The 20,919-nt window shown below is 61.6% G+C and overlaps 1 protein-coding gene across 1 annotated transcript; it reads left to right on the forward strand.

The window, feature by feature from the left end:
• The first annotated feature begins 1,054 nt into the window (after positions 1–1,054).
• On the forward strand, positions 1,055–20,598 carry MYBPC2 (myosin binding protein C2). The gene is made up of 28 exons (XM_084256771.1): positions 1,055–1,088; positions 2,114–2,206; positions 2,699–2,785; positions 2,941–3,089; positions 3,527–3,644; positions 4,322–4,370; positions 4,552–4,611; positions 6,917–7,113; positions 7,345–7,477; positions 8,507–8,631; positions 8,737–8,842; positions 9,850–10,022; positions 10,297–10,462; positions 12,132–12,238; positions 12,518–12,547; positions 12,765–12,904; positions 13,905–14,064; positions 14,144–14,248; positions 14,609–14,797; positions 14,948–15,082; positions 16,229–16,396; positions 16,569–16,657; positions 16,739–16,934; positions 17,145–17,284; positions 18,243–18,402; positions 18,523–18,659; positions 19,904–20,090; positions 20,500–20,598. The coding sequence occupies exons 1-28, from the start codon at positions 1,070–1,072 to the stop codon at positions 20,508–20,510; spliced, it is 3,429 nt and encodes a 1,142-aa protein (XP_084112897.1). The 5' UTR covers positions 1,055–1,069; the 3' UTR covers positions 20,511–20,598.
• The last annotated feature ends 321 nt before the right edge of the window (positions 20,599–20,919 follow it).

A 20,919-nucleotide genomic window follows, 5' to 3' on the forward strand; every position in this document is an offset into this window, starting at 1 on the left:
GGACAGAGAAGGCGGGAAGAAACCCCGAGGTACTTGTTTCCCTGCCGTGGGGTCCCTCACCCAGCGTTCCTTAATCCCGCCTGCTCACACTCACCTCGCCCTTCTCCCCAGAACACCTGGTCTCCCCGAGACTCTGCCCCATCCCCCGCCCCCAAGTCCACCGCCCCCCGCCCCCCGCGTCCGGCCACCCGGCTCGGAGCGCCGCAGGTCCCTGCCGGGAAGCGCGCCAGCATCCGGGCAGCCCTCCAGGGCCTTCCCGGCGTCCCCGCCCGTCCCCGCCGGGGCAACCCCCCTCCTGTGCCGGTGCCCGCTCCGGGAAGCGTCGCGAGGAGCCGGGCGCGGTCCCAGGAGGCGCGGCGGCCAGTCCCGGGCCCCAGGTGGCTGGAGCCCCGGGGACGCGGTGACCCCCGGGCGCGCCCACTCGGGGGGCGGGGCGCGCGAGCCCGGAGCCCCAGTGTCCTCTCTGCGGGCACGAAAACCTCCCCCTCTGCCGACCTGCCTGCCCCGGGAAACCAGACCCTCCCTCCAGGCTCTGGTTTCCCGAAAACTCCTGACTCGCAGATGCTAAGAATGGCTTCCTAGACCCTGCCCCCAGCCCCGCGCCAGCGCTCCGGCTGCTGGACCTCCCCCACTTCCAGACCCCCAGACTCTGAGCCTCCCCCTCTCCCCCCCCCCCAGGCCCTCACCTTCTCCCTCTGCCGCAGGTCCCCACGTCCAGGAGTCCAGCCCTCAGCCCTCCTCCTCTCTCAGACCCGGGTCCAGGCCTCCCGCCTCCTCCCTCAGCCCCTGGAGTCCAGGAGGCCCTGGGCCTGGTCCTGCAGACCAGGAGTCCAGGCCCCCACCCCCCCTCAGGCCCTGGCATTGGGCCTTGGCGCCCCATCCAGCTGTTATTTGTCGCCCTTTAGAACTTGCTAATGGAATGTGGGGCAGCAGGGGAGGTGGGGGAGGCACTCTGATGCCTCCCAGAGCCTCCTGGGAGTCTCTGGACTCCTTAAAGGGCCCCCCTGGGGGCCCACCTGTCCTCCCCGGGCCCAGGCGAGAGGGTCAGAGGACAGAGGCCAGTGCTGACATGCCTGAGGCAAAACCAGGTGGGGCAGGTCTCCCCGAGGAGGAGCGGGATTTAAAGGGGATTTTTCTGAATGGGGACTCAGGGCGCCTCTCTCCAGGGGTTGAGGGGCTGGGGGGAAGGCTTCCCTCCTTGTGTGGGGTGGGGCTGTCTGCTGAGGGATCCCCTTCCCTGTGTGGGGCGACTTCCCTCCTGTATAGGGAGTTGGGGGCGCCTATCTCTGGATATTGATGGGGCTTCTGGGTGACAGATTTCTTGGTGGGGATGGGGCCCCCTGGTGTAGGTTGGGGAGCTGCCTGGTGAGTGGGGTGCTCTACATTCAGGAAAGGGTGTTCTGGGTAGAATAGGGGCCCCGGCTCTGAGTGAATGCTGGGCCTTTCTCATAGGGGGTCAGGGCCCTTGTGTGCATAGAGATGAGGGGTGAGGGGGGCTCTTCCCTGCCCCTCCCTTCTACAGGGCCTGGGCTTCCCCCCTGTAAGAACGAGAGTTTCTTCTCAGCAGGGCTGGCCTGTCTTATTTATGTGCAGTTTGGGGGTGCTTGTTTGCGTGGGCCCGAGGGTATTTCTTTATATGGAGATGGGGTTTTCTCTCTTTGGGGAAGTAAACCCAAAAGACACCGAGTCCCCGGGGTGGGGGGGGCCCTCCTCCCATTGGGGGGCAGTCTCCTGGGCTAGGCCAACCAGGCTATGGGGTGGGGGTTCAGCCCCTCTTTGTGGCTGGGGCCTCAGCAGAGCAGGAGGCGGCAGGCAAGGCAGGTGAAGATGCTGTGTCAGCGAGAAGCGTGTGGTTGCCACCGCGGAAGAGCTAATTTTACCCCCAGGATCCAAAAGGTCAGGCCTGGTGGCCTGCGTGGATGGGGCACAGCGTGCTGCCCAGAGGAAACCTGATCTCAGGCTCTCGGGATTAGAGGTCAATTTACACCTGGACAAGGCTGCACTCCTGTTCTGCGGAAGGGGGGCTGGGGGCCTGGACCCCGGGTCTGAGGGAGGAGTTGGGGGGCTGGACCCCGGGTCTGGAAGACCAGAGCTGTGATCATCTGCCTCACAGCGGCCGCCAAAAAGGCCCCCAAAGGCAAAGAGGCTGCCAAACCAGCTCCCAAGGAAGAGGCCCCCAAGGAGGCCCCCGAAGAGCTCCCCAAAGGTGAGACGGAGTTCCCCGGAGCCCAGCAGAACCTGGCATCCCATCCTCCGTGCTCCCTCGCTCATCTGTACCCTTCCCGTCCTCCTGGAGGCCCCGGAGCTGACCCTCCTCTCCCTGCTCACGGTCCTCTGCGGCTCCCGGGTGCCCCAGGACAGACCCCGCCCCGGGCTGGCCAGCTCCCGCTCCTGCCCGGCTCTGAGAGCCCAGCTTGTCCTCACGCCTCTCCTACTCCAAAGACCCACTCCAGACCAGCCGGCCCACCGCCCTCGAGTTCACAGGGGGAAACTGAGGGCCGCAGGTGTGGGGGAGAAGCCTGCCCAAGTCACGCGTCCCCTGGTGATCCGGGCCTCTCCCGGGGCAGGAAACGCCACTTTCTCCGCCGTCTGTGGCTTCTGAACAGAAGGTCACTCACTGGCTCTAGGCACTGTCCCCAACACGGTCTACCGCCCCCCTCCCAGCCGCCCCAGTCCCCCAATCCTATCTCCCGAGCAGAAGCCCCACCTGAGGACCAGTCCCCCACTGCCGAGGAGCCCACCGGCGTGTTCCTGAAGAAGCCGGACTCTGTGTCGGTGGAGGCTGGTAATGGGGGCCTGAGGGAGGGGCCGGGGGCCTGGACTCCCGGGGCTGAGGGAGGCGTCCGGGAGCCCCTGAAGTCACACTCCTCTTGGTCGAGTCTAGGGCCCCCCACCACTGCTCTCACCCCTCCCTGCTCTCTCAAATCCCCTCGCTCCCAGGAAAGGATGCAGTGATTGTGGCCAAAATCAACGGGAAGGAGCTCCCAGGCAAACCCACCATCAAATGGTTCAAGGGGAAGTGGCTGGAGCTGGGCAGCAAGAGCGGGGCCCGGTTCACCTTCAAGGAGTCTCACGACTCTGCCAGCAATGTGAGAACCCTCTGGGGTCCCCAGGCATGAGGGCGGGGGCTGGACGTTGTGCAGCTCTCTTCCCACAAGCCCTGTCGTCTGAGGCATAGCAGTGGACCTGGAGCTGGTGGGGCTGGAGTTTGTGCAGGGCTGCTTGGTAGAGGTGGTGCGGGCATGGGCTGGAGGGGAGAAGGTTTGGGTTGGAGCAGGGTGCTCTTGGGGATGGAGTGTGCCCTCTAAGAAAGGTCTCAGGGTCAAGGACAAGGGCCTCCAGTGGTCAAGACTGTCCTGGCCTGGGGAAAGATGGTGCCGCCATCTCTAGTTCCTCACTCTAGGTCTCAGTGGCCCCTCCTGAGGTGTGAGGGGAGGACTCAGAAGGCTGTGACATGGGCTCCAGGGGTGGTGGGTGGCACTGGGCGGTGGTCACGTGCACCCACCCCCCTGGCTCTCACCCCCAGGTATACACCTTGGAGCTGAGAATTGGGAAGGTGATACTGGGGGACCGTGGGGATTACCGTCTCGAAGTCAAAGCCAAGGACGTCTGTGACAGCTGTGGCTTCAACATCGATGTGGAGGGTGTGCTGGCAGGGGTGGTGGCTGAGTGGTCTGGGTCTGGGGTGGGAGAGATGGATGTATCAGCCAAGGGTAGGAGAGTGAATAGATGTGGGCGTGAGGCAGACGGAGGTTTTTGGAGGCAGGGGTACAGATTCAGGATTCAGGGTATTCAAAGTGGAGGATGAAAGGGTTCAGTTTTTTGTGGAGTGCATGAGAAGGATCAGGAGGTGAATTATGTGGATGCCAGGATCTCAGTGTCCAGGCTTGAGAAAACAGCAGTAAAAGCTTGGGAAGTACGAGTGTCCCGGTTAAGAGGGCAAGGGTGGGCGGGCTTAGGGGTATAGAGGATTAACAGGAGATGACCCAGATTTGGGGCCATGTGTATGGAGCCATGAGTGTGTACAGGTTCTAGGGACCTGCAGCCCAGGATATGTGGGGGCTTAAATAGCATGGGCACAGGGAACGAGATTGTCCAGGCTGATCCATGTGTGAAGGGCTATGGGCTGCTGAGAGAGGGTGATGCCTGGCAGCCATGAAAATTAGTCTAGAAGTAGAGTGTCCAGGCTTGACAGGATGTGCTGGTTCAAGAGGTGGTGATAGGGAGGTCTGGGGGAGGTTGTGCAGGTCTGAAGGGGTGTTCCTGGTCTTAGATCAGGCCTGCCACAGCTCACTACCCCTCCCCACATTGCCTTTCCCAGCACACCGTGAGGACACCTCTGGACAGGGTCTAGAAAGCTTCAGGCGCTCGTAAGTGGCCCTGCGCCCTGGCAGAGGGTCCCTCCGAGCTCCAAAGACTGCGGGAGGTGCTCCCTTGGGAGAGGGAGCAGTGGGAGAAGAGGGCCAGGGAAGCGAAGAGAGGGGACCCAGGATGAGTCTGCGGGGACAGGATCTCACTGGGGCTCATCACCCCCTCTCTCCATGGCCACAGGGATGAAGGGAAGTCAGAAGACGCGGGTGAGCTGGACTTCAGCAGCCTGTTGAAGAAGAGGTGAGCGCAGCCAGCTGGCGTGGCGGGGGACGAGGAGCGCAAGGCAGAGGGGGTGGGAGGGGAGGCCCCGTGACCTGGCTGCTTGCTCACTGCCAGCAGGACTGCCCACTTACCCTCCACCCACTGCCCACCCACTCACGTGCCCACCCGCCCAGACCCCTAGTGACAAACTCACCCCCTGCCATCTGCCCACCATGCACCTGCCCGCCCTCCCTCCCTCCCAGTGTCTTCACACCCACTCTCCTGTTTACTCCGGCTCCGGCTCACCTCCTCGCCCAGCTCTTCACTCCTCCAACCATCCAGCCTTCCATCTGTCCAGCCATCCCTCCATCCACTGGCCCACCCTGCCACCCTTCACTCTGTGCACCATCCATCCCTCCAACCAGCTGCCTATTTATTCACCTGCCAGTCCATCCACCCGCTGACCTGTCCGTCTGTCCGTCCTTCTACCACACCCCCGCACGTCTGCCCAGCATCGTCTCCCCGTTTGCCGTTACACTCAGCCATCCACTCCTGAGGGCCTCTGCCACCCTCGCCCGCAGATCCTCCGCCTCCCCGTTACAGAGGCAGCCATCCCGCTGCCTGCCCGCCACCCTCCCCCGCTTTCCACCTGTCTGTCCATCCGCACCTGCACCCCTCCCCAGCCGAGCTCAGCGGCCACCCATTTCTCTACCCACTGCTCACCTCTTCAGTGACACACCTTTCCACCCAACGGAGTAATCCACATTCGCCCACCCCACAGACTCATCCACATTCCTCCACCCACAGGTTAATGCACATTCCTCCATGCGACAGATTAATCCACATTCCTCCACCAACAGATTAATCCACATTCCTCCACCCCATAGATTAATCCACATTCGTCCACCCCATAGATTAATCCACATTCTTCCACCCACAGATTAATCCACATTCGTCCATGAGATAGATTAATCCACATTCGTCCACCCCATAGACTAATCCACATTCCTCCATGCAACAGATTAATCCACATTCGTCCACCCCATAGATTAATCCACATTCGTCTACCCTGATAGAATAATCCACATTCATCTACCCCGATAGATGAATCCACACAAAAGTGACCTTCTGCAGGTCAACATGATTGGACGTTGGCCATTTCATGCCATCCTCGCGGTGCTTGTCTACTCGTACACCTATGTATTGCCTGTGAGTCTTCCTTCTCCTCACTCACCTACCCCACAGCAAATCCCCACAACTCTGCGTATTTCTAGTCATGTTTGTCGTCACGCAGCCATCTTCCATGAACATACTCTCCCAGCCACCACTCAACATTTTCACCCACCCGCCCACCCATGCATTGATCTTTCCACTCACCTGTCCCTCAGCCTAGCCGCCCAGCAACCCCTCCAGCCCTCTGCTCATCAGCCCCCTATCTGTATTTTTCTCAGTCCAAATATCCACGTGCCCCCCAATTCACCCACTGCTCTATCTCCCTGTGGTCCCCATCCCGCTTTCCTATTTTTCAAGTCTCCTCACTCTCTCACCTGTCAAACAACTTCTGAGGCCCTGGGCTGAGATCAGGGGGCAGAGAAGTTTGACTGGATTCCTGACACCGATTGGGCATTGCCTTGGTGAGATGGGTCTGTTTCAACAGTTTTGGACACAGACCAGGAGCATCTCGCGTGGTCAGAGAGGGGCCCGCTGGGCCACGAGAGCCCAAAGAGAGAGAGAGAGAGAATTCATTGTCTGGGAAGACAGGAGTGCCCCCACCCCCAGAAGAGAGGGCTTTGTCACTAGGTCTTGTAAGATGGAGAGGAGTCCAGCAGGAAGCAGACATGGGAGGGGTTGTCCAGGCAGAGAAATACTGTTTGCAGAGTCTGGGAGGAGGGAGAGAGCCCAGGGAGTTCAGGGGAAGGCAAGCAGCATGGTTTGGACGGTTGCAGGGGTGTGATGGGACCTGGACAGGGCTGGGATTATCAGACTAAGTGACCAGGGCTTCCTGAGGGTTAGGGAGCCATGGAAGGTTTTGAGCAGGAAACGGATGGCAGCTAATGTGGGTGTCAGAACTACCCCACTTGGGCCATGTGAGGGGACACACTGGTAGAGAAGACACTGGATGGAGACCATGGAGGAGGCTCAGGAGATGGTCCAGGCAGGAGAGAATAGAGATGGTCCAGGCAGGAGAGAATAGAGATGGTCCAGGCAGGAGAAGATAGAGATGGTGCAGACCCAGAGAGGTCACTGTACTAAAAAGGTGACCGGGACAAGTCACACAGCAAGCAAGCACAGAAGGCAGAGGGAGACCCCCACGGTGGCTGCGGCCTGCTCTTCTCACCCTCAGGGAGGTGGTTGAGGAGGAGAAAAAGAAGAAGAAGGATGAAGATGACCTCGGCATCCCACCTGAGATCTGGGAACTCCTCAAAGGAGCCACCAAGAAGAGCGAGTATGAGAAGATCGCCTTCCAGTACGGCATCACCGACCTCCGGGGCATGCTCAAGCGGCTCAAGAAGGCCAAGGTCGAGGTCAAGAAGAGTGCAGGTCAGCGCTGGCCCGAGGGGAGAGGGGTATCTTTTGTCTGGCCCTGGACCTAGCTTTTGGAGGCCCCAATCTGAGGTGTCATAGAGCCCCGTTTTCAAGAACCCCCAACTTCATAGGAGGCTTCCTGGCCTTGACCTTGGAGAGTCCGGGAAGAGAGACTTGGTGGGTCTGGGGTGGCCCAGGTAGGGAGCATTCCTCATCTCCACCCCCGCCACATCCCTCAATCTCTAGCCTTCACAAAGAAGCTGGACCCCGCTTACCAAGTAGACAGGGGCAACAAGGTCAAGTTGGTGGTGGAGATCAGCGACCCAGACCTTCCCCTCAAGTGGTACAAGAACGGCCAGGAGATCAAGCCGAGCAGCAAGTACGCATGTCTCTGTCATGTTGCCTTTTCCATTTTGAAGCCCAGGGTGAGTCAGACACATGGACATCCAGGGCATTTTGTGTCCTGGAAGACGTGCGGGGCCAGGTCAGCTTCTGTGTCGCTCAGCCCAGTCCAGGCTGTCACTGTCCTTCCTTCTGATTGCCTTGTGACAGCCCCATCTCTGGCTGGCCTCGCTGTGTGTAGTCTCACGACACGTGCACAGAGCACACGCAGCGCGTGTGTGCCACGGGACCTGCAGGGTCGCTGTTCACCCATGGGGGTGGCCCTGACACTTCCGGCCAACAGCAGGTCTCGTAGTTGAGTTCTGGGAGAGTCGTGGGTTTTGGACTACGTGGGGGGCTTGGCACCCCACCCGCTGTGTTGTTCAGGGTCAGCTGTGACCATGGTGATGATGACACAGCAACTCAATAGTCTCTGCTCCTCGACTGGGCAGCCTTTTCAAAATGCTGCCACAGCACAGAGGCGCTCCCGGAGGGCAGGTCGCCATTCGCCAGCAGGCGCGGGTGCAGCACCTCCAGGGCGCACACTGCAGGTGTTTATTGTGAGGCCCCACCGGGAGCAGCTAGAGGTCGTCCTTCTCCTGGTGCGGGGGGGCTGCCTGGCTCTCCTCGCCGGGGCCTTTGGGGGACCAGGTCCCATATTTTGTCCTCACGGGCATCACTGAAGCCGGGTGTCGGGCGTGTCTGTGTCTGCTGGACAGGCAGGGGCAGCAGGGAGCGGCCATCACGACCCTCACGTCCACGCCCACCGCCCTGGGCCACGCAGAGCGTGCGGCCACCGCCGCAAAGGAGGCTGGGAAATGTAGTTCTCTAGCTGGGCAGCCCTGTGCGCGGCCAGACAGGGCAGGGTGGACAGTTAGCGTGTCCTCCGTGATTACCAGAATAGTAGCAGTTAAGCCAGTTCCTGCACAATTCGGCTCCGGGAGGAAAGGCTTCCCTGAGAACTGCTGGGCAGGTCTACCCCCGGGCTCGGGCCCCACCCAGGGTTGAGCGGAGCCTTGTGCAACAGGTACGTGTTTGAGAATGTTGGTAAGAAGCGAATTCTCACCATCAACAAGTGCACGCTGGCGGATGATTCTGCTTATGAGGTCGCCGTCAAGGACGAGAAGTGTTTCACTGAGCTCTTTGTCAAAGGTGAGGCCAGGACTCATCTGGACCTGAGCTTGGGGAACGGAGCTCTGGAGGGGGGTTTCTGCCGCTACTGACCTTCCACCCCCCCACCCCCCAATCACCCTCCAGAACCTCCAGTCCTGATTGTCAAGCCCCTTGAGGACCAGCAGGTGTATGTGGGTGACCGGGTAGAAATGGCAGTGGAGGTGTCAGAAGAGGGCGCCCAGCTCATGTGGTAAGTGACTCTTGACCCCTGGCCTCCAGTTGGCCGGGGCCTCAGCTGTGATCTTTACGGCGTCTCTTGGAGCTTTCTGACCTGCCCCAGCAGGCACCAGGAGACTTTACCTTCACCTATGAGCTCTTCCTAGAATTTCAAAAACATTTTTTTTTTCTCTTAAAGGCACTAACTTCTCTACAAATTCCTAGAATCTACATCCTCTTCAGGGTCCTTTTCCAGGTCCCTGATATTTCAGATCTATTAAATCATTTATCCATCCATCATCCATTCACTTACCCATCATCCATCCATCATCTACCCACCTGTCCATCATCCATCCACTCACCAACCCATCCATCATCCACCCATCCATCATCCATCCATCAACCGTCATCCATCCGTCATCCATCCACACATCCATCATCCACCCACCCACCCACTCATCTACCACCCACTCATTCATTCCTGCATCTGTTCACTCGCCCAGCACTATTTTCCGAGCACCGGCTGCGCGGCAGCTCTCCACACAGTGGGGATACCGGGGAAGAGATGTAGCAGCCTGAAGCGCGTGATGTGGGCACAGCTGGGGCTCATGGAGGAGGTGGGGACAGGCTCTAGTCAAGTCAAACACAGATAAACACTCTGTTTGGACCAGCACTTCAGACGGGCAGTATCTAATGCCGTGGCCTCGGGAGGCTTCCTAGAGGAGGTCACAATGGAGCTGAGGTTTGTGTGATGAGGAGGTGGAAGTGGGGTGGGTGGAGTCTCGGGGGGCACACCACGACATCTGGCATCTCTGTGAGCACTGAGCTTCCTCCATCCTCTGACCCTCCCCGGGGCCTCTTGTGTCCCGACCTCCAACTGGCCCCTCTGAGACCTGTGACTTCCTCTCCTCCTCTTTCCTTGACCCTCACCGGTGACCCATGACCTCCCTCCTGACCTCTTCTCTGGACGGTCCGGCCCCTGACACCCTCTGAAACCCAGACCCGGGCCGAGAGACCCCTCACTGCCCCCTCTCCCCCCAGGATGAAAGATGGGGTGGAGATAACCCGGGAGGACTCCTACAAGGCCCGGTACCGCTTCAAGAAGGACGGCAAGCGCCACATACTCATCTACTCGGACGTGTCCCTGGAGGACAGCGGTCGCTTCCAGGTCATGACCAACGGTGGCCAGTGCGAGGCTGAGCTCATCGTGGAAGGTAGGGGCACGACAGCCCCCACCCCCGCCTGCCCTGCCACCTGCTCTGCTCATGCTGACCTCCTCAGGGCTGCTGCACATGCCGCTGCACCCCCTGATAAACCTGTTCCATATTTCCCCACTACCCGTGAGCTCCAAGAGGCCAGTGGCTGTCTCTGGGCTATAGATGGTGGGGCTGCGCACCCCCAGCGCCTGGGACAGTCCTGGGCACAGGGAGGGTGCTCGCTACCCTCGACTGGCTGGCGTTGTGAGAGCCCCCCCCCCCCCATCCCCAGAGAAGCAGCTGGAGGTGCTGCAGGACATCGCGGACCTGACAGTGAAGGCCTCCGACCAGGCCGTGTTCAAGTGTGAGGTGTCAGACGAGAAGGTGACCGGCAAGTGGTACAAGAATGGGGTGGAGGTGCGGCCAAGCAAGCGGATCACCATCTCCCACGTGGGGAGGTAGGTGCGGGCACCCTGCGTGCTGATGACCCCAGACTGGGGGCTTCACAGACCAAGCCGTACACTCGGGTGTCCCTTAATGACGGACAGTCTGAGGAATTTCCGTGAGGCAGCGCCACTGCCAGGCCGGCGTCCTTGCATGTGGTTACATGGTGGCACCGCCTCCTACCTGGGCGAGGGGCCCGGCCTGGGGGGACCGGTCACAGGGGTGGCATGATGCTGCCGAAACACCCCTGAGCCACGCCTGCCCGTGTTGCATCTCATCTGTGGTGTGGTTGGGGCGGCTGATTGGAGCAGCCTCTCTCCTGCCACTGTGGTCAGCTGCCCGTTGGCCCTGCCCATCTCGCCTGGATGCCGTCGGGACCCCCCAGGGCAGTCAGGATGCCTGTTTCAGCCCTTGTGACCTCCTTTTTTTTTTTTTGTGGGCCCCTCGCCGGTGGCCAGGGATCGAACTGGTGCTGCAGAGGCTGCGGGCAGCCTCGCAACCCAGCGCTCAACCGCTGCGCCACCAGGGGAGGCCCTGTGACCTCTTTTTTTTAAAGATTTATTTATGCATACAAGGACTGGGGTACAGGCCAGAGGTGAGAGGACTCACCAGAGACAGAGTGGAGAGCAGAAATACACTGCTGAGGGAGCAGTGGGGAGACAGGAGAGGTCTGCTGTGCTGTGTAGGTTGCTCCCTGGCCGAGGACCGAACCCACGCTGCAGAGGCTGCTGATAGTTTCACAGCGCTGTGCTCAACCCCTTGCGCCACCAGGGTGGCCCCTCTTGTCCCCCTCTCTTGCCTGACATGCTCGCCTGGCAGAAGCAGGGGTCCCAGGAGAGGGGACATGTACGAGACCGCCACAGCCTGGGTTGGAGGCATTTCTGGCACATTCTGGGCTGGGAGCATTTCTGGCACATTCTACCAGGTAAAGGAAGTTGTTGGCTGCAAGGTCCTAGTGAGTCTTAATACCATGCCACGCGCCCAAGGCTTCTCCAGATGTTCACAACCGCCCAGGCGCACAGGGTCACTGTCACTCCCATTTTATCCACGCCCATCATCAAAGCACCCATGACCCTCCACTGCAGGGTTGCGCCCCCCCCAGCTTGTCACCCCCCGCCACAGGTGGCCTCCATTCTGACCTCAGATCTCAAGGGTTTGGTTTGCTTTTTTTGCTCCCTTGTTTTGTGTCTTTAGAGTCCACATAGGCACTATTCTGACTTTCTAGCTGAACTGAGGCACAGACAGGGTAGGGGACTTGCCCGCGGTCACACAGCTAGCAGGCGGCAGGGAGACTGGAAGCCGGGTGAGAGCATTCCCAAACCAGGAATAAAGTGGCAGGTGAGGGGCCTCCCTGGTGGCGCAGGGGTTAAGTCTCAGCACTATGAAGCTGTCTGCAGCCTCTGCAGCATGAGTTTGATCCCCGGCTAGGGAGCTACCCACATGGCACAGCAGACCGCTCCTGTCTCCCCACTGCTCCCCTCAGCAGTGGGTTTCATTAGATCCGCCTGTTCTGCTCCCCACTCTGTCTCTGGTGACTCCTCTCACCCTCTGCATCACTGGCCTGCCCCTCAGCTCTTATGCACAAATAAATAAAATAAATCTTTAAAAAAAAGGGGCGGGGAAGGAGGGCGCCCCTCCGTGGTGTCCCCAGAACCACCCGGCCTGATCCCGCGCCCCCCTCAGGATCCACAAGCTGGTGATTGATGACGTGCGACCCGAGGACGAGGCTGACTACACATTTGTGCCCGACGGCTACGCCCTGTCCCTCTCGGCCAAGCTCAACTTCCTGGGTGAAGAACCCTCTGGCCCCCGGGGCCTTAGCACCCGCCTCCCTCAGCCAGACGTCCCTTCGGGCTTCCTTCCCTAACTGCATTGGGGTGACCGCCGGCATCTGTCCCTCTCACGGGGGTCGGATGAGAAGACAGAGGGAGCCCCATGTTCTCCGGGGACACGTGGACGGGGACACTCACGGCCTGAGACCGCCCCTGAGCCTCTCCTGCTGGGGTGTAAGGGTGGGATATGGGGCCTCCTGGCTGCGCACCTAACCTCCAGCCTTCTCTGTCCTCCAGAAATCAAGGTGGAGTATGTCCCTAAGCAAGGTAAGCACCGGGGGGGGGGCTCCGGGTCTGAGGGAGGGGCGGGGCCTGGACCCCTGGGTCTGAGGGAGGAGCTGGGCCCTGGACCCCCGGGTCTGAGGGGACCTCGGGCTGAGCAGGTATTGCTGTTGGAGGCCTGCATCTCAGGGAGCCCTCTGCTGGGACTGGACGGCCCAGGTGCCCACGCCCACGTTCCCCCGTGTCTCTTCGCTGCCATCAGAGCCACCGAAGATACACCTGGATTGCTCGGGAAAGGCCACCGAGAATTCTATTGTGGTTGTGGCTGGAAACAAGCTGAGGCTGGACGTGGCCATCACAGGGGAACCCCCTCCGGTCGCCACCTGGCTGAGGGGAGATGAGGTATGGGGTGCTCCTGTACCTTGACTTTTCTCCCTCTCCGTTCTGCTCTGCGGCTTTGGGCACGTCGCTCCCCCTCTCTGGGCTTCCATTTCACGGTCTGTGAAGTGAGGATGAGGATTCCTTCTCCAGAGGCCTGTTTTGCTGACTGGAAATGATGTGTCTGTCACGTGGTAGGGACCTAGCACAGGGGGCGGGGGGTGGAGGGTGGGGGCGCTCCATCCCTCCATCCATCCATTCATCGTCCACTAACGAACCACTCGGCCAAGCCAGCCATCTAGTAGTAATTAATTCATCCATCAATTACTTGATTGATTAATGCAGCCATCCACTCATCAATAATTAATCTGTCCATTTCTCCATCGCTCGACCTACCTGTCACCATCCATCCATCCACCCGCTCACCATCCATCCACCCAACAGATATTTTCACCTTGTATGTTCCAGGCCCGGGGACAGTTCAATTTTTCTTCTCTCCTCTGGGCTTCAGTTTCCTCTTCTGTAAAATGGATAGACTTGACACAGCTGCCACTCACCCCTCCACTCAGCAAACACTCCGAGGTTCCCCCATGCCAGGCTCTGTGCACGGGACACAGCCACGAATCAGACGCAGGCCCTGCCTTCCAGACGCCTTCACATCTGGAGCGAGGCAGACACATACCCACACAGTGCAGGGTGACTGGGGCCGAGATAAAGGGAGGTCCTGGGCCTAGGAGATTTCAGGGCATGGGCGACCACTGTCAGCCGAGGGCATCCAGGAGTGCTCCCTGGAAGAGGCGACCTCTCCGCGGGTGCTAAGAGATGTGTAGGAGTACAGCAGAGAGAGGAGTGGGGCTTGGGCAGGACCCGGTGGTGTTGGGGGTGAGGTGGGCGGGAGGAAGGACAAGGCCGGGGGTAGATCTGGCATCTTCTTGGGCTGGATCAAGGCCTGTCCGTGGGCCGGAATGGGAACCACAGGGGTGCCAAGCAGGGAGGGCAGAGGCCAACGGGGGGCTGTGTCCAGGTGTTCTCTGCCACCGAGGGCAGGACCCACATAGAGCAGCGGCTGGAGACCAGCAGCTTTGTGATCGAGAGCGCCGAGCGGGGGGATGAGGGCCGCTACACCATCAAGGTCACCAACCCTGCCGGCGAGGACGTGGCCTCCCTCTTCCTGAAGGTTGTGGGTGAGCAGAGAGTGAGGGCTGAGCCCAGGTGAGGGCTCCCGAGGTGGAGAGGGGCCCCCTGACTCTCCTGCCTTCCCAGATGTCCCGGACCCCCCGGAGAACGTGCGCGTCACCTCGGTGGGAGAGGACTGGGCCATCCTTGTCTGGGAGCCGCCCAAGTACGACGGGGGGCAGCCTGTCACAGGTGAGCGCCCCGGGCCAGCATCCTATGAACCCTGACCTCTGACCCCTCTGACCTGCGACCTCCTGACCTGCCAGGGTCTCAGCCTCCCCTGAGACCTGGTTTTCCACCCGCCTCCGCTCATGACCCTCTTGGTCTCCCCCATCATTCCCTATTCCCCAACAACCGGAAGCTCTCACTGTGGTCAACAGCGGCATTTTCTGTGACCCCGCTTTACCCCACCCTGTGGGGAGGGGCCTATGACCGCTCTGTGACCCTGCGATCGCCCAGGATTCTCGACCTCTTCTGGGTCATGTGACCCCCAATGCCCTTTCTGACCTGTGACCTGTGACCCCCCGCTTCTCTCCACTTGGGGGCATCCAGGGTACCTCGTGGAGCGGAAGAAGAAAGGCTCTCAGCGCTGGATGAAGCTGAACTTTGAGGTGTTCACGGAGACCACCTACGAGGCCACCAAGATGATCGAGGGCGTCCTCTACGAGATGCGCGTCTTCGCCGTCAACGCCATCGGCGTCTCGCAGCCCAGCGTCAACAGCCAGCCCTTCATGCCCATCGGTGGGCCGCCCGCGCCCCGCCGTCCCCTCACCCACAGCTCCCCACGCCCACCCCGCGCCCCTGCCCACCCACTCCCCTGCGCCCGTCCCTTTCGGCCTCCTGCCCCGCCAGCCGACCCTCCTCACCCGCTCCCTGTCCTGGTCCCGGCAGCACCGACCAGCAGGCCCCAGCACCTGACGGTGGAGGACGTGACGGACACCACCACCACCCTCAAGTGGAGGCCCCCGGACAGGATCGGGGCGGGCGGCATCGACGGCTACCTGGTGGAGTACTGCCTGGAGGGCTGTGAGTGCCTCGCCCGCGCCTGCAGCCATGGGCCCTAGCGGGGCACGGGCGCGAGGGTACCTGATTCCCCGGGGGACCAAGCCAGGCCCTGACATGCTTGTCCCCTCCCACGGCGCTCCCCCTTCACCCTCCATCTTCCATCTCTGCCCACAGCTGCGCACATGCCCCTCCTCCCTCCCTCCCTTTCTCTCTGGGGATCCTCCTCCCACCTTCTTCACGCCCATCCGGCCAACCACCCCTTGACCCCGAAGCTTTTCGGATCATCCCACTACCACCCGGGAGCACCCTCTCACCACCCTCTCATCACCCTCTCATCACCCATTTGTACTTCTTCACCTCGGCCTTCCGCCTGGGTGACCGCCCAGTCATTGTCAGTACCCACGCCCCATGGCATGTCCGCCTGCCCCCCTGTATTCCAGGGTATCCCACACCCCACAACCACGGGCGGGAGGGCTGTGGCTGAGGACACGGCTGCCGTGGTCACTGCGCCGTGAGGACAGCCGGGAAGGGTCCACACCGCCCCCCTCCCCACCCCGGGCCGCACCAGACAGATGCGGATTCGGCCCTGCCTGACCGGGCGGTGCCTTCCTCTCAGAGCAGAGGCCGAGGCAGGGCACGTTGGGGGTGGCCACTCCCCGCTCTTTCCCTTCACCTGTGGCCCTCAAGCCTCAGCGCCCGCCCTCAAGCCCCAGGGCTCAGATCCCGCTCCTGGAGAGCCCGCCTTGGGCAGGCCCTTCCCACACTGGCTCCTCCCACACCGGCTCCTCCCACACCGGCTCCTCCCACACCTGCCCCTCCCACACCTGCTCCTCCCACACCTGCTCCTCCCGTACCAGCCCCTCCCACACCGGCTCCTCCCACACCGGCTCCTCCCGCACCGGCCCCTCCCGCACCTGCTCCTCCCACACCTGCTCCTCCCACACCGGCTCCTCCCGCACCGGCCCCGCCCACGCCGGCCCCGCCCGCACCCCCACACTCGCCTCCCCACCGGCCCCTCCCACACTGCCCCCCCCCCAGCAGGACCTGCCCAAGAGGCGGGACTGCAGGCGCTCGTCCAGCCCCACCCCTCCGCTCGCCTCCTGCCATCGCCCCTCTCAGGAGGGAGCGGCCCCGGGCGAGACCGAGCCGCGCGCTGTTCTCTCCTAGCCGAGGAGTGGCTCCCCGCGAACACGGAGCCCGTGGAGCGCTGCGGCTTCACCGTCAAGAACCTCCCCACCGGAGCGAGAATCACCTTCCGCGTCGTTGGGGTCAACATCGCGGGGCGCAGCGAGCCGGCCACGCTGGCCCAGCCCGTCACCATCCGGGAGATTGTGGGTGCGCGCCCCGGCCCGCCCCGCTGGCCCAAAGACCGAGCTGGCGTCGCCCCACCCGCCCTGTTGCGCCACCATACGGTCCTCCCGCAACGGCCTCGGCCGCCGCCTCTCTTCCTCCCTGGGGTGCCCCCCCCCCTGCCCCGCTGAGCCGCCCCCTGTGTTTGCGCCCCCAGAGCAACCCAAGATCCGCCTCCCCCGCCACCTGCGCCAGACTTACATCCGCCAAGTCGGGGAGCCCATCAACCTCGTGGTCCCCTTCCAGGTGCCGAGCGGGGTCGGGTGGGGTCGGGGCCCGGGCGCTTCCGCAGGTCACCCCGGCTGAGCCGCCCCCGCTGCCGCGCAGGGGAAGCCTCGGCCGCAGGTGGTGTGGACCAAGGCGGGCGCGCCCCTGGACGCGAGCCGCGTGCACGTGCGGACCACAGAGCTGGACACCGTGTTCTTCGTGCGCCAGGCCGCGCGCGCCGACTCGGGCGAGTACGAGCTGAGCGTGCAGATCGAGAACATGAAGGACGAGGCCACCATCCGCATCCGCGTCGTGGGTGCGCGCGCCGAGGCCTGGGCTGGGCTGGGCCGGGCAGTGGGCCGCGTGGGGCGAGGCTGGCCTGGGAGGGGGCGCGGAGGCTGGCCTGGCGCCGGAAGGCGAGGAAGTGGGGGCCTGGGAGGCCTTGGAGGTCGGAGTGGGGCGAGGAGGCGATGAAGCGGACGGTGGGGGGTCTGGGCCTGCGCTCACCCCCCATGCCACCTGCCAGAGAAAGCGGGCCCGGCCGACAACGTGATGGTGAAGGAGGTGTGGGGCACCAACGCGCTGGTGGAGTGGCAGCCCCCCAGGGATGACGGCAACAGCGAGGTCACCGGGTATTTCATCCAGAAAGCCGACAAGAAAACCATGGTGAGAGGCAGGCGGGCCGCGGTGGGGCTGGGGGAGAAAAGCTGGGCGCGTGTCCTGATTCCATAGCCGGGAGCCAGAGGCATCGCGACTGGGGGAACCGCTGGGGTATCGCCTTTGGGTGGAGAGAGGTGCGCGAATTTTTCTTTTTTTTTTCACATTGTGGCAAAGTTGGTATAACAAAACTAGCAACACTTGAAGGTGTGGCATGTTCCATCTAGTTCCTGGGCAGTGCCATCATTCGGAAACGCCAGATGTGTTCAGTCACTCCCCAAAAGGAAAAATAAAAACGTGGAGAGGGGCCTCCCTGGTGGCGCAGGGGCTAAGTGTCAGCACTATGAAGCTGTCCGCAGCCACTGCAGCGTGGGTTCCGTCCCGGGCCAGGGAGCTACCCACATGGCGCAGCAGACCTCTCCTGCCCCCTGCTGCTCCCCTCAGCAGTGTGTTTCAGTCAGTCTGTTCTGTTCCACATTCTGTCTCTGGTGAGTGAATCCTCTCACCCCCTGCATCTCCGGCCTGTACCCCAGCTCTTGTATGCATAAATAAATCTTTTTAAAAAATACGAAGAGAAACAAGCAGCCACTCCCTGCCCCTGCTCCTCTCCAGTCCAGGCAGTCAGCACCTGCTTCCTCTCTGTGGACTCGTTTCTTCTGTGTATTTCATATAAATGGAGCTATGTGCTATGTAGCCTTTTGTGTCTAGTTTCTGCCACTTAGCATCTTGCTTCCAAGGTCCCTCCACATTGGAACACACATCAGCCCTTCATTCCTTTTCATGGCTGAGTAATACTCCACAATGCGAAGCTACTCTATTTTTTTCTCCAGCCATCCCTTGCAGGACATTTGGGGTGCGTGGGGAGCTCCACTGCTGTGAATAGTGTGTTTGCTCCGTGTGGCACGTGCCTGGGTGTGCTTCTCTCACCCTCTGGTGGCAACCCTTCTTGCCTGTGTCCCCACGCTAGGAGTGGTTCAACGTCTATGAACACAACCGGCCCACCCACTGCACCGTGTCTGACCTCATTGTGGGCAACGAGTACTACTTCCGAGTCTTCAGCGAGAACATCTGCGGGCTCAGCGACACCCCTGGGGTCTCCAAGAACACGGCCAAGATCCTCAAGACAGGTGGGACCCCCCCACTACCCTCCCCCCATTCAAAAGTTGATGGCACCTAGTGACGGAGGACGGTGGTCAGGGGACTGTCAGGAGGGGTGGCCTGATGGGCGCACCTCCCCCCACCCCCAGATCTGTCCTTCAAACCCCTGGCCTACAAGGAGCACGACTTCCGGACGCCTCCCAAGTTCCTGACGCCGCTGCCAGACCGGGTGGTGGTGGCTGGCTACTCTGCTGCTCTCAACTGCGCCGTCAGGGGCCACCCAAGGGTGTGTGTGTGTGTGTGTGTGTGTGCGTCCGTCCATGTGCATGCACAAGGGAGATCTCCCAGGCGAAGCCCCTTCCCTGCGCGTTCTTTCTCTATTGCACGGTCCTGGCTACCTTTTCACTCACCTTCTGTCTCTCCTGCTGCCTGGAGCCCCAGTCTCAGACAATCACACTCCGATGTCCCTCGGAAACATTCTGGGGGGACAGTCTTCCCACCCGGGGCTGCCCACGTCTTCCTACCCCCTCCAGGTTTCCAGAGCACCAGCAGGGACCGGATGTGGGCAGCCCCGGCCAGTGACTCGCCTAGACCTGGCCGGGTACATGACGGCCCCTGGGCCTCACCTGCTGCCACCTGCATCCCTGAACCATTTTGGGGCCCCAGGCTGTGCGCGCCCACTCGCTCTGGCCTTGGCTGCAGGACCACAGGCCTGAGAAGCCAAACTGCTGACCCTGGGCCTTTGCCAAGTGCCGACCCATGGCTAGCCTGGGCCCTGCACCCCCAGCTCACTCCTCCCCCTCATCGAGCCTCTGCGTTCACTAACTCCTCTCAGGCCTTCGTTATTCATGCACCACTCGGTTGATTCATTCGCTCCATTTGCTTATATGAATCATTCATCCCCTCATTCATCGATTCACGTCATTCATTCATTCCCTCCTTCCGTGATTCACTCCCGACACACACTGTAGAGGCCTTCTCCGTGCTGGGTGAATTGGACACGAAGTTCCTCTCCATCAGGGAGGCTGATGTTTGCGCAAATCGCCATAAAATTTGCAAGGGTGGCGGGCATGGTGGGAGTTATGAGAGGGCCAAAGAGGCGTTCCTGTTCCTGCGGGGGCGCTGGGGGTAACGTGAGCCGAGACCCGAAAGAAGGGCGCTGGCTGGGTGAGGAGAGGTGGGAAGGGCAGTGTTGCAGGCGGGAACAGCCAGTGCAAAGTGCTGAGGGGGTGGCGTGGCTGAGCAGAGGAAGGGAGGTGAGGGTCGAGGGGACGCCCGAATGGCACGGCGAGGGGCTCTGCGCTCCCACCAGGAGGGGTGCTCTATTATGAAAGACAACCGGGAGCTCTCATCCCACCCCTGAGGAAGAGGCTGAGGGTCAGGGCAGGGAAGCGACTAGTCCAAGGCCATCCAGCCAAATTAGGAGGCGGCACAGGCAGGACTAGGAGCTAAGTTGGCCTTCCCAGACCCATCAGGCCAGCACCTGGGGGGGAGGCCTTTGAGCTGGCTTCCTCTCCTGCACCCTCACAGCCCAAGGTGGTCTGGATGAAGAACAAGATGGAAATCCGGGAGGACCCCAAGTACCTGATGACCAACTACCAGGGGGTCCTGACGCTGAGCATCCGCCGCCCCTCCCCGTTCGACTCGGGGACTTACTCCTGCCTGGCGGTCAACGAGCTGGGGGAGGCGCTGGCCGAGTGCAGGCTGGACGTCAAAGGTGAGCGTGTCGGCAGTTCTTCCTCACCCCTCTTCTGCCGGGGGCTCCAGTCCTCCATCTCCCCAGGCAAGGCAGGGAGGGGAGGCCGCACCCGAGCTGCCAGGCGCCCGCTGCTGCCGCGGACAGGCGCGATCCCGTCAGCTCCCCGCGGCCTACTGCAGAACCCCAGGGATGGCGAGTGGTCAGCAGCTGCTCAGATAACCCCCATCAGAACGCCCCGCTTTGGGGTTCAGCGAGCCAGGATCAGGGCACTTAAGAGCTTGAGTTGACAGGCCGCCTCCAAGCTGGCGGCGCAGGTGAACTGGCGCCCCCTGCCGGTCACGCGGATGCAGCCGGCGAAGGGGGCACTCGCGCTTCCAGAACCCAGGCCCTGCCTCCACTCACCCCCTTTCTTTCCCAACCCCCACAGTGCCGACGTGAAACACTCCCATCTGCGTGATAACTGGCTGCCGAGTTCTGGCTCAGACCCGCTCCCCAATGTTCCCGTTTCGGGGGTCATCCTGAGAAGAAAACAGTCTTGTCGGACTTGCGAGTGTCTGTCCTTGACTCCGTGGCTCACTTCCTCTCCCGGAGGGTCTCCTGGGGGGCAGCAGGGTTGGCTTGGCACCCGGATAAAGCAGCCCTGGTGGGAGAGACCACTCAGGCCTCCACCCAGAGGGGCTACTTTGGGGCCGCTGAATTCCCTGGCAACCACCAAACCTCCCAGGTGCCTGGGGGGGAGGCAGGCAGCCTGCAGCTGCTGCTGGACCCAAGGTTGCACTGGAAGCACCGGGAGGGAGCTCGGCTCCAGGGCCCCATGGCGCTGAGGAAGCCAGACAGACAACTGGCG

Source organism: Talpa europaea (genome assembly GCF_964194135.1).
Source record: "Talpa europaea genome assembly, chromosome: 16".
Lineage (NCBI taxonomy): Eukaryota > Metazoa > Chordata > Mammalia > Eulipotyphla > Talpidae > Talpa > Talpa europaea.